Raw genomic sequence first — 13082 nt, 5'->3', positions numbered from 1 at the left:
GTCCGCTTTATGTCTGAGGAAAAAGTAAAACAGCAACAAAAAAACCCAGCATGCCCTGCAACTTCCTTTGTGCGGCAGATGTGCCGAATAAGAGCAACGAAAACTAGGGAATGTTGTTTTATAGATAAGAAAACTAAGAGTGATTTTAACTTTTGGATTGCCTGGCATCTTTATTACTTGCTTACCAGATAAAAATAAAGGATTGAATTTTTTATTTTATGCCCGACAATTACACTTTAATAAATAGATTTAAGCAATTTGATGAAGGTCTGATCGTTGGCATTGTTGGCATTGCTGTTCTAAAGTTTTAATCCTTTTTGAATGCCAGAGAGAGCTTTAATAGCATCAAAGCTTGACGGTTCCATTTCCACCCACAGATCATGCTTCCCTGAGAAGCACCATTCCATGATTAATGCGGATACCCTGGTAGTATCTAAATAAGTCTAGTGCACTTAGACCTCCATATTGTTTCCTCAGTGTTCATTTGTGCTTCTAGCAGGCTTTTGTCCCCATGAAAAATTCATGAAAATGCATTTCCGACCCATTAAACCAGTGGTAGGGAATAGAGATGACTCGAACCTCCGATTTTCGGTTCGTGAACCTCGAACGCGAACTTCGGTAAAGGCTTGTTTCGCAAGAGAACTTACGCGAACTGCAATAGACTTCAATGGGGGTGCGAACTTTGAAAACTAGAAACATTCATTCTGGCCAGAAAAGTGATGGAAAAGATGTTTCAAGGGGTCTAACCTCTGAGTTTTTGCATGAATGAGTGGGATACACGCCAAAAGTACCGGGGAAAAATCAGGATTTGATGCACAGCTGTGTTTTAAGGACAGAAATCACATTGCATGCTAAATTGCAGGCATAAAGTCAGCCACTGATCCACCTGTTTGTTAAGAGCAGCCAGGAGAGCTGCTCCAATGTGACTATCCGTTTTGAGGAAAGACACATCTAAGATGGCGTGACACCATCATACCTGGCATGCAGCATAGGCCCTGGGGAGCTGTGGCTGTGTAGCTAAAGAGGAGATCGCAGCACCAGTAAAGTAGAACTACCACTCAGCCAAGGAGGAGGAGGATGACGACAGCGAAGGTGATGTAGCAGGAGGAGAGGAGGTGGCAGGAGGCCTGCCTGCAAGCCGTGGAGGTGTCACAAGTTGTTCCGCTGCACAGCCAAGTACCCCCTGCTTGCCAGCGACCACCAGGTTGACCCAATGGGCTGTGTAAGTAATGTACCTGCTGTAACGATCGGTGTAACACAGAGAGGATCTGATTACCGGTGATCTGCAGTATCACTGGGAATACAGATATATACAGGGGAGGACTGGGACCTTTTGGCCTGGGGGGAAAACACAACCTAGAGGCCCTTTTACGCTAGCCCCAGCCCAAAGCCATATCTTCTTTGTGAGCCGACGTATATAGTGTAAAGCAGCTTTACATGCAATTACGTAGATTATCCCCCTGCCCTCAGCAACCCAGGCTTGGGGTAAAAAATTGCTACCGTATTAGCAGTGATCAAAAGCCTGGTTCGGTCTTCAGGTGGCCACACAACATACAATTAAAAGATCCAATTTTTCAACAATTCGATTATTTCGATCAGTTGTCCCGAAAAATTGAGAACTTTTCTTTGTTTTCAATCATTACATCCGAATGAATTTCTCATTGTTTTTGATTTTTGGAGATTGAACATGTTGGAAATTTCAGACCAACTTTATGAAGAATTGTATGGTGTGTGATGGATTGTCAATTACTTGATGTACAGTTCCAATAAATTTTTTCTGAGTTTTCAATTATGTTATTCATGATTGGGGGAAACATTAAACATAGGTGTGTGTTACATTGTTCAGATTTTTGAATTGTTACAATCAGTCAGATAAACAGTCAGATTGAACAGATATTAAAAAAAAAATTGTATGCTGTGTGGCCACCTTTCCACTAGTAAGTTAGTTTGTTTGCCCCAAATCAAGTCTATAGTGAAAACAAAACGAGGACTATGGTAAGGATTAGAGTGGAAGCTCCTCTGAGGACAGTCAATGACATGACTATGTATTCTGTAATGTGCTGCAGAAGATGTCAATACTATTTAAATACATAATAATGACACGCTAGGACATTAAACTATAGGTGGCCATACATCAGGTGACTTGGCAGCTGATCGACCATCCGATTTGGGGGGGCATTTTACATTAGGGGACATCATTGGGGCGGCAAGACGCATGTGGCATCACAAGGCTGCTTCTGGATCGATTTCAGCATGAAATTGATTGGGAATCGGCCTGTGGTGTATGAGCAGCCAACAGCTCTCTCTAATCAGATTAGATTAGAGAGAGATTTGTCTCTTGGTCGAATCTGCCTACACATTGATAGATGTATGGGTACCTGGTAGGATTAGATTGTGAGATCCTCTGAAAACAACCAGCATCATGACTATGTACTCTGTAAAGTGTTGCAGAAGATGTCAGGTGAACAATAGAAACTTTGTGGGAGAGACAGGGACAGATTCACGTACATGAGACAAGATGGAGATGTGTGAAAGAAAAATAGAATACATAGGAAAGAGGGGGGCATGGTGGGGGAGATTGAGAGGTATAGTGCATGGGGAAAAGGAGAAACAGCAGAGATCTCAGCAGGACTGCAGCCTTCTCTGTCCCATTTGAGAAGGTCCAGGACATACTTGTAAAAGAAACCATTTGATTTGAGATAAAGGAGATAGCAGGGGAGGAGGGGGGCCTGGGATTGGACACACACACGCACACACGCACACACGCACACACACACACACACCCACACACCTGTGCAGTCCTGCCTTCTCTCCCTTCCACATGTCCCACAGTTGCTCGGATGCTCCCAGACCCAGCCTGACAGCACTCCTGTCTCTGTCCACCTCTGAAAATTGACTGCTAGCCAACACGGACACACTTTGAATTTGCCGGCAAAAGGGGGCGGGGCACCACACAGGAAGAAGAACAATACTGTGCATTGCCTGCACATACTGTACACGCTGCCCACTCAGCTGATCTTCTGTCTGAGCTGATCACTGCAGCCTCTCTACTAACGGGACACAGCAGGGGGGAAGAGAGAGAGGAAAGAAGTCGGCCCTGTCCTCTTTTGTTATGCATTCACCCAGCGGCCCAAAACACAGAGGCAGGAGGCGGCCCAGGGGGCATCTGCCCCCCATCCCCCCAGGCCAGTCCGCCTATGGATATATACCAGATTATAGATGGTCTGCAGTATCACCGATAATCCGATATACTAGCTAGCCTCTGCACACCTGAGTAGAGTGTAGTGTTTGGTGTAACTGTAACACTAAGAGGCCTAGGCCTCAAGGCAGTAAGGAGTACTGCATGGATTCCTTCCGAAGGCCTGAACTCTCCTAGGAGGGAGGAGTCAGGCTAAGATAGGAAGGACTCTCTGATAGTGACACTCAGGAAGAGCTGTCACTAACAGGACTGGGAACCGCCTCTAACAGTAAGGTCGGTTCTCGAGGTCGGACAAGCCAGGTCGTAAACACACAGACAGATAAAGTACAGATTCAGAAGGCAGATGCGGAGTCTAATAAACAGGCAGGGTTCGGCAACAGGGTATCAGGAATATTGAGGTACAGAATCAGGAGGCAGATGCAGAGTCTTAGGGCGAGCCGGGGTTCGGCAACAGAGTATCAGAAATATCGAGGTACAGGATCAGAGTTCAGGAGATTAGTCAGGCAAGCCAAAAGGTCATAACAGATAATCACAATCAAACTAGTACTTTAAGCTATCAACAGAATCTAGCTAAGTGTAGGATTACAGCTCCAGCTGGTCCTGGCACACTTTAGGATCTGACTACGGTCTGAGTGCTACCACGTTGTGTTCGCAACGCTAGACAACCAGCAACTGAACAGCCGGCAGTATATATACACAGGCATCTCTCCAGCATCCCCCTAAGGGCTGGACCAATGAAAAGAGGCCTAGTCGTCAGCTGACCTTTTTCTGGCTGCCATATATGCTCTGCCTCTCCGCGCGCACGCGCGTCACTCTGAATCTGAGTTACAGCCACACCAGCACCGCTCTGCGGTGTCTCAGGGCCATGCGTGCTAACTCTCCGCGCTCCACCATGCCCTTGAGGGAAGCAGCCGCCTCACGCTGAGTAGAAGCAGCTGCTTTCCCGCGATGCCTCACACCTGCCTTGACCGTGACCGTGCTTGGCAGACCAGGCATCCGAGGTCAGATGGACCCTTGATCTAACGCTGTGTGCCAGAGATGACACCACTTGCCTCTCAACTTCATGATACAGTTTGGGTATCGCCTTTTTAGAGAAATAATTGCGGCCTGGTATCTTCCACTGCGGTGTCCCAATGGCCACACATTTTTGGAAGGCCTCAGAGTCCACCAGCTGGTATGGTAACAGCTGACGAGCTAACAGTTCCTCCAAGCCAGCTGCCGGGCAAGGGGGTGACTGTCAGAAATTGGCTTCTTCCGCTCAAAGATTTCCCTCACGGAAACATCACTGCTGCTGTGGGCAGAGGAGCAGGAACCACTTAAGGTGAGAGGCGGAGTGGAGGAGGGTGGCTGTGATTGTGAAGGTGCAAGAGAGAAAGAGGCTTAAGATGATGCACCTGAAGGAGGAAGAGGAGAAGGAGGGTGGCTTTTTCCTTTGTGTGCTGCTTTTCCTCTGGTGCTCTTCCTGTTGCAGTTTGTGCCTTTTCTTCATGTGCCTTCGTAAGGCAGTTGTCCTTACGCGGCTGTTAGCCTTTCCACGGCTCAATTTTTGGAGGCAGAGAGAACAGATGGCATTGCTCTGATCTAAGGCAGACACACTAAAAAATTTCCAAAACGCTGAGCCCCCCTTGGGTGATGACACTATGGTGGCATCAGCAGCTGATGTTGAAGGGCATGTTGGCTGGCTTTCCATAGGTGGCGATACATGGCACTGCCACCAGATGTTTCTGATGACGAGCTCCCCTGTTTCTTTCAGGAACTTGTCTCCTCCTACTTCTCTCTGATTCCCCCTCTGAACTGTCCCCTTGGTCATCTTGTCTATTAGGATCCCACGTGGCATCTGTATCAGCATAATCATCATAATCATCCTCCCCAGCTTTGCTTGCCTCAGACACCTCATAAACTGCACCAACAGCACGTACTTCATCATCCTCCTCCTCACACCCTACGTCCATAGTGTCGCCTAACTCGGACATATGAGGTGCTGTAACTTGCTTAGCGCCTTCATCTTGTTGTAACAATAATGGCTGTGAATCAGTTAATTCCCCACCAAATAACTCCTGCGAAGTGTCAAATGCAGTGCATGTGGTGCTTGTAGTAGCACTGGTGGCTGTGGAAGATGAGGTGTTCTGTGTTAAATAGTCAACCACGTCCTGACAATCTTGGGAGTTGATGGGACGTGCCTTCTTCTGAGCACTATACTTTGGGCCAGGGCCGCACGAAATCACGTCAGCACGACCTCGAACAGACCTGCTGGGTGGCTTGCCTTTGGGTCTGGCTCTGCCTGTTGTTTTGTTCATATCTGGGGGAGGGAGGGGGGTGTGAAGTGAAAGGTATGCACTGACTTGACTAATACAATGTGCAGTCCCACAGGTGCAATAACTGGTATTACAGTACAACGTGCAGCTGTCACACAGGTGCAGTTAACAGGTATGCACAGACTGGTATATTAAACAGCGTGCGGTCACACAGGTACTGTGAACAATTATGCAATGACTGATATTACAACCTTGCAGCTGTCACACACACAGGTATCGTGAACAGGTGCAGTGACACTGCGTGCGGTCACGTAGGTAGATGGGTGCACAGAACAACAGGTAGGTATATGCAGTGATGGGTATTACAAATGTGCACCTGTCACACACACACACACACACACACACACACGCAGGTACCGTGAACAGGTACAATGACTGGTGGTATTAAATATCACACTGCGTGCGCTCACGTAGGTATGTGGGTGCACTGAACAACAGGTAGGTGAGTATTACAAATGTGCATCTGTCACACACACAAGTAGTCACTGAATGTGCTAGTCTTGGCAGTGGCACAGTAGCAATTACCAAGGGGCCAAGGTCCATGCAGCTAAGTCTAACTGACAGGGCTGTATATGCAACATAAGTGTCTGTGGGACACACACACACACATACACACACACACACACACACACACACACACACACACACACACACACACACAAAATAGATCACAAGAACAACATTAGCTCTCAAAAGAGCTGTTGAGGATTAGGAGTGCTTTTTAGCAATAAGTATCAGCAAGAAAGAGCAACTTAACAAGCCTAACTGCACCCAGGTCGCATACCTAAGAATAAAGTTCCATAGGGACATTGGCCAACTTTATGCGTTTAAACTATCAGCCCCTCATCTCGGACATTAAACGACAATTACACAGTTGGGAAACATTGCCAATAAATCTTATGGGGAGAGCGGCCCTCATAAAATCAGTCAGTTTTGGGAGGTTACTCTATCCACTACAAACATTACCTTTGCTACTAAAACATTCAGATATAAAAACCCTCAATAAAGCTTTTTCAGATTTTCTCTGGAAACGTGGCAAGGTTAGGATTGCACGCTCTAAGCTTCACCTTCCAAAGGAATGGGGAGGTTTAGCAATTCCTAACATTCGCTGGTACAATCTATCTTGCCTGACCCGAAATATAAGAGATTGGATAAATGAGACTAGCTTTTATTCTAATTATGCCTTAGAAACATCCTTTGCAGAACCATGGGATTTGACTGGCCTACTTCATACCCCATTAAAAGATTTTCCTCCAAAAATAAAATCAAGTAGAACTGTCAAAGACACTATGATAGCATGGAGAGAACTCTGTAAATTATTCCATGTACCCTGTCGTGTGTCAAAATACATGCCCCTATGGGTTCTTCCAGGGTTTCAAGCTAGTATCGCCCATGGCGGTTTTCTAGAATGGCAGGAAAAAGGAATAAAAAGACTTGGGAACCTCATTGATTTAAGGGAAGACAGGCTAATGTCTTTTCTAGCGATCCGCTCAAAATACGGTATTCCCAAACATCACTTTCTATACTATGGCCAACTGCGGTCATATGTCCGAGACGAGGGAGGCAAATCCTCATTGATATACTCATTGTACGATTTGGACAAATTTCTTTCTCCGCAAACTAGCAAGTTATCTTTATCAACAATACAATCAAATTTACAACAAATCCGTATCACTAGTAAAGCTTTAAATAATTTGACGCAGTGGTCAAGGGATATTCCAGGGGAGGATAGAAAAAAAAAAATCATGGAAGGATATCGTATGTCTCACAAATTAATCTTAGGGGAAAGTTGGAGAGAATCACAGTTAAAACTTATTTACAGAGCTAAATATGCATTTAATATAAAATATAAAAACCATATAAAAACCCTCCTTCTCATTATTCCCCAATATGCCCTAAATGCACCCTCCCAGAAGAAGACTTATTCCATTGTTTATGGACATGCCCGATAATTTCAGCTTTCTGGATCAAAGTAGCAAACCATATAAATACAATTTGTAAAATTAAGCCAGATATTGATCCGCTACTGAAGCTATTTCATTATAGTTCATCAAAAATATCTTCATCGGGGAATCCCTCGACACCCCAAGCTAATATGTCTAAATTAGCACACTTAATAGTAATGGCCGCCCGCAAGGTGATTTTTAACAAATGGATCTACTCTAGCATTCCGACGGTGTGGGATGTCAAGAAGGAACTCCTCCACTTATTTAAAATTGACAAGCTGGAAGCTTTAACGCATAAAGATACAAAACCAAGGCATTTTTCAAAAATTGGAGACAATTCATTCTGAGATCTTTTTACAAAAGAGAGTTGATTGGGATTGTTTCCCCTTTCAAGGACACAAAGTGGTACTTATTACTGTAAAAACAGAGAAATAATCTTCACTAAATGCTGCACTGGCAACCTTCTCTGGGGTCCTTAGCATTAACTAGCCGTGCCTCCGGTTTTGAGACGTCAATTGTGTGGCAAAAGTAAAAAGATACCGGGCACCAGCTAGGTTGCAAATGCTAATTTATTTCCTCCCATCCATACACAGACACTAATGTTCAGGCAGTAGGTCTTAACAGAGCAATTGATGGGTATGTTAGGGAAATTAGAGGTGACATAGGAACTGATTCTCTAAATAAAGGAACAACCGGAGATGGCAGGGGTGGGAGGTAAGGGAGGGAGAAGGGTTAAAAGTGCTTTGTCTAGAATGCTTTGCTTATTTGACAAATATAACGCAGTGTAGAATGAAAATTTAACACACTATCATTCTGTTACCTAACCACTGTGCTACTGTGATGAAGAAGTCATTTTATACCTGTTTGTTACATATTACTTATTTTATTTTACTTCTGTAAACACTGTTTTGGCTTTCTGGACAAGAAGAAAAACTCAAATAAAATTTGTTTGAAAAAAAAAACAAGCCTAACTAAGCTTTACTTAATGTCTCTGCAGCACCTCTCCCTTCTCTAATTACTGCAGCCACACGAGTGAGTGAAATGGCTGACGCTGCCTGCTTTTTATAAGGGGGGTGGGGGCTCCAGGAGGGAGTGTAGCCTGATTGGCTACCCTGTGCCTGCTGACTGTGATGTATAGGGTCAAAGTTGACCCTAATGATGTAGTATAGGGGGCGGGTCGAATTGCCATAAAGTTTGCGTTCGTTCGCGAATGCAAACCACCGAAGTTTGCGCGAATAAGTTCGTGTGCGAACCGTTCGGGCCATCTCTAGTACGGAACCTTGGCTCTCCAACTGTGATAAAACTACAAATCCGAGCATGCATTTGCCTTTATTAATCATGACTGTGGCTGTCAGACTCCTGCAATGCATTGTGGGACATGTAGTCCCTTAGCACAATAGGGGGCGCCCTAAAAACGATAAATAATATGAGGTAGCTTACCTCAATGACAAAATCTCTGTAAATTATACAAAAGATTTTTATTTAGCACAGGCAACGCGTTTCGCGGGTCTGAGCCCGCTTCCTCAGGCCAATAGCAGTGCCAAATGATAGAAATCAGTCTAGCAAAGGGAGCCTCTCTTTGGAAGCGGTTATTTAACTAGGGCGCCTCTTTCCCCCTATTATGCTAAGTGAACCCCTGTACATATTCTGTCCGAGGGGTGGTGACAGACCACTGGTGGATTTACCACAGTGGACTCCTGTCCCCCTTTTTCTAAGAGAGCGACCATCTCCAGGTCCTGGTCAGGACCACCCCGACTGGAGCCAGGTTTGTTGTCTCCCTCTGCTTCCTGTGGTTGGTTGCCCCCCGCAACCCTCCTTTGTGAGTAGTACTCCTATTCATTTAATTTTTGTTGCGATCATTGACGTATTGCACTACTGACTGGGCTCCCATTCTTTTGTCTCCCGTGCCTTTTTCTACAGGGTGCTGAGCAACCCCAACTACAGTTCAATGTAGTTCCTTAGCTGAAGAGCCAAGGTTCCCTACCCCTGCATTAAACCATCATGTGAGCAAAAATAAATATATTAAAAAAAATAGGCATAACTAGTATTTTAGTGAGGATATTCATCTTAAAAATTGGTGTTCTACCTAAGATATTACAGTATGGTCTGTCTCAAGATGCCAATTTTTCTTTTGCTTTCTTTTAACAGATCCACATAGTTTAAAGTGTAAAGGTTTTCAAATGAAGTAGTGATTTTTACAGCCCTAAGAATTGAATACTGTTCCCATATATAATTGCTGTTTTTTTAATTATCGAGTTTTGGGGTTGCATCCCTTGTCTAATATGTGGGATTTTTTTTCATTCATTTTAAAATCTGATATGTGGTTGAAGGTGGTCAGAGTTTTTGGAGTCAGAGTCTACCGGGTTTGTCAGAAACAGCAGCATATCATCCGCATAAGCAATAACCTAACCTTGAGCTGTTTTCACCCCAGAGGGAGACTCTGTGTGTTTTAAAGAAAAAGCCTTTATTAACAATTCTAGACCAATGTTAACGAAGTGAGGAGACAGTGGTCACCCGTATCTCACCCCATCACCAACAAACAAAGGTTTTGGAAATGTGTCCATTTACTTTAATACAAGCTGTTTAGTTGCTATATAATCTTTGAATTTTTGAGATAAATCATCTCCTAGTCTAAACTTTCCTGAAGCAGAGAAAATATACATCCTGTTCAGCCTATTGAATGATTTTTCCACATCAGCTGTTATAATTATACCTTCTTTATTGTATTTTTGGCATTTATAGACAAAGTTAAAGCGGAATGAAACCCCGCATTTCTTCTTTGCTTTAAAAAATTATTTACAGAATATTATATACAACCAGCCTTTTTTTTTTTTTTTTTTTTTTTACTAGAACAGCATTCAAAGGGTTACACACATGACTTGAAAGTTCAGTGCAGAGAAATCTGGACACATCTCTGTGAGTCCTCCAAAAGCTGTAAACCAGTAACCAGGTTGTAGGTGCTGAGATCACACTGTGGGAGGGGTTTCACCACAAAATCAACCATACAGAGCCCCCTGATGATCCGTTTGAAAAAATGAATAGATTTCTCATGGGAAAGGGGGTATCAGCTACTGATTGGGATGAAGTTCAATTCTTGGTTATGGTTTCTCTTTAAGTTTTTGTTTTTTTTTAATCTCCCACTATGATCAATTTTCTATTTCGTACTCTTCTTACTTTTAACATTACTTATTGAAAAAAAATGTACCTGCCCTTCATTAGGGTTATAAACATTTACCAATAACCAATTGTAACCAGTGTTTATAGTAATAGTAACCAATGTTTTTTGGATTTTACCTATTACTATCAAATATCAGCTTTGTTCATCTTCATAATTATCAGTTAGGTAAAAGTTTTTAGTTTTAATTAACTACTTCCAGACCTTGTTTCCCCCTTATGGACCAGAGCAGGTTTGACATTTTAGCTGTGCCCCTATTTAATCAGCAATAACTTTATCCCTACTTATGACACCTAAATGAAATCTATATCTTTTTTTTTCAAGACAAACTAGGAATCCATTGTAAAGCATTTTTTCACTCAAACAATTTTGTTTTGAAAATTGCCTGCTCATCTTGCTAAATCACTTTCTTAGAAATCACTGACTCACCTAAATAGGGGGTCCTTCTTTAAACTTCTTGTTCCAAACTTCCACTCCAAACACCAGAGGAGGCCAGAAAATATTACAGTCTGAGAAAGCACCTGCAGTAGGAGTGGAGAAAAATTACACCACACTTCACTTACGTCCAATGTTGTTATCACAGAGAGACAGATTGCCCAGCAAGGGGAACAAGAACTCCTAGGAGTGTTTAAGGGGCTATAAAGGACCAAAAAGCCCTCTTACTAAAATACTATGCAAAACAGAATTTTGCCTTCTTAAAACAGAAGGTATATGAATATAGGTATTCTGCTTTTCCTACACTAACCCTTCCTCCTAATGGTTAACACTAATCCCCTCCTAATGCCTAAAACTAAACACCCCTCCTAATGCCAAACACTAACCTCCCCCTCCTAATGCCTAACACTAACCCCCCTCCTAATGCCTAACACTAACCCCCCTCCTAATTAGAGTTGGGCCGAACGGTTCGCCTGCGAACGGTTCCATGCGAACTTCCGTGGTTCGCGTTCGCGTCCCGCAGGCGAACCTTTGCGGAAGTTCGGTTCGCCCCATAATGCACCATGGAGGGTCAACTTTGACCCTCTACATCACAGTCAGCAGGCCCAGTGTAGCCAATTAGGCTACACTAGCCCCTGGAGCCCCACCCCCCCTTATATAAGGCAGGCAGCGGCGGCCATTACGCTCACTCGTGTGCCTGCATTAGTGAGAGTAGGGTGAGCTGCTGCACACTCTCTCTCATAGGGAAAGATTAGTTAGGCTTAGCTTGTCCCTGGCTGCATACCTGTTCTGTGAACCCACCACTGCATACCTGTTCTGTGAACCCACCACTGCATACCTGTTCTGTGAACCCACCACTGCATACCTGTTCTGTGAACCCACCACTGCATACCTGTACTGTGAACCCACCACTGCATACCTGTACTGTGAACCCACCACTGCATACCTGTTCAGTGAACCTGCCACTGCATACCTGTACTGTTCAGTGAACCCGCCACTGTATACCTGTTCTGTTCAGTGAACCCGCCACTGCATACCTGTTCTGTTCAGTGAACCCGCCACTGTATACCTGTTCTGTTCAGTGAACCCGCCACTGCATACCTGTTCTGTTCAGTGAACCCGCCACTGTATACCTGTTCTGTTCAGTGAACCCGCCACTGCATACCTGTTCTGTTCAGTGAACCTGCCACTGTATACCTGTTCTGTTCAGTGAACCCGCCACTGCATACCTGTTCTGTTCAGTGAACCCGCCACTGCATACCTGTTCTGTTCAGTGAACCCGCCACTGCATACCTGTTCTGTTCAGTGAACAGTTTGGTGTGTCAGTGTGAAGCAGTACCTTAATTACACTACCTGATTGATGTATACACATGCAAGATGTTTTAAAGCACTTTAGGCCTGTCATTTAGCATTCAATATGATTTCTGCCCTAAAACGCTGCTTTGCGTCAAATCCAGATTTTTCCCGGGGACTTTTGGCGTGTATCCCACTCCGCCATGCCCCCCTCCAGGTGTTAGACCCCTTGAAACATCTTTTCCATCACTTTTGTGGCCAGCATAAATTTTTTTTTTTCAAAGTTCGCATCCCCATTGAAGTCTATTGCGGTTCGCGAACTTTAACGCGAACCGAACCTTCCGCGGAAGTTCGCGAACCCGGTTCGGGAACCTAAAATCGGAGGTTCGGCCCAACTCTACTCCTAATGCCTAACACTAACCTACCTCCTAATGTCTAGCACTAACCTACCTCCTAATGTCTAGCACTAACCCCCCTGTGCCTAACACTAACCCCCCTCCTAATGCCTAACACTAACCTCCCCCTCCTAATGCCTAACACTAGCCCCCTACTAATGTTTAACACTAACCTCCCCCTCCTAATGCCAAACACTAACGCCTAACACTAACCCCTCTCCTAATACCTAACACTAAACTCCCTCCTTATACCCAACACTAGCCCCCCTCTAATGCCTAACACTAGCCCCTCCTAAGGTATCTGTGATGAATTCAGCTTGGAGT

General features: G+C 44.3%; 1 protein-coding gene across 5 annotated transcripts in view; it reads right to left on the bottom strand.

Moving 5' to 3' along the window:
* Positions 1-13082, bottom strand: part of LOC137541966 (ABC-type organic anion transporter ABCA8-like) — a 246224-nt gene that overhangs the window by 42049 nt on the left and 191093 nt on the right. For all 5 annotated transcript variants that reach the window (XM_068263529.1, XM_068263531.1, XM_068263532.1 and 2 more), the window contains one exon: positions 11065-11156. In XM_068263529.1, coding sequence (XP_068119630.1) covers positions 11065-11156 — 92 coding nt within the window. The remainder of the gene's footprint in view (positions 1-11064; positions 11157-13082) is intronic.

Source organism: Hyperolius riggenbachi, chromosome 12 (genome assembly GCF_040937935.1).
Source record: "Hyperolius riggenbachi isolate aHypRig1 chromosome 12, aHypRig1.pri, whole genome shotgun sequence".
Taxonomy (NCBI): Eukaryota; Metazoa; Chordata; class Amphibia; order Anura; family Hyperoliidae; genus Hyperolius; species Hyperolius riggenbachi.
The sequence above is the reverse complement of the archived record's forward strand: the minus strand, read 5'-3'. Positions and strand labels throughout refer to the sequence as shown.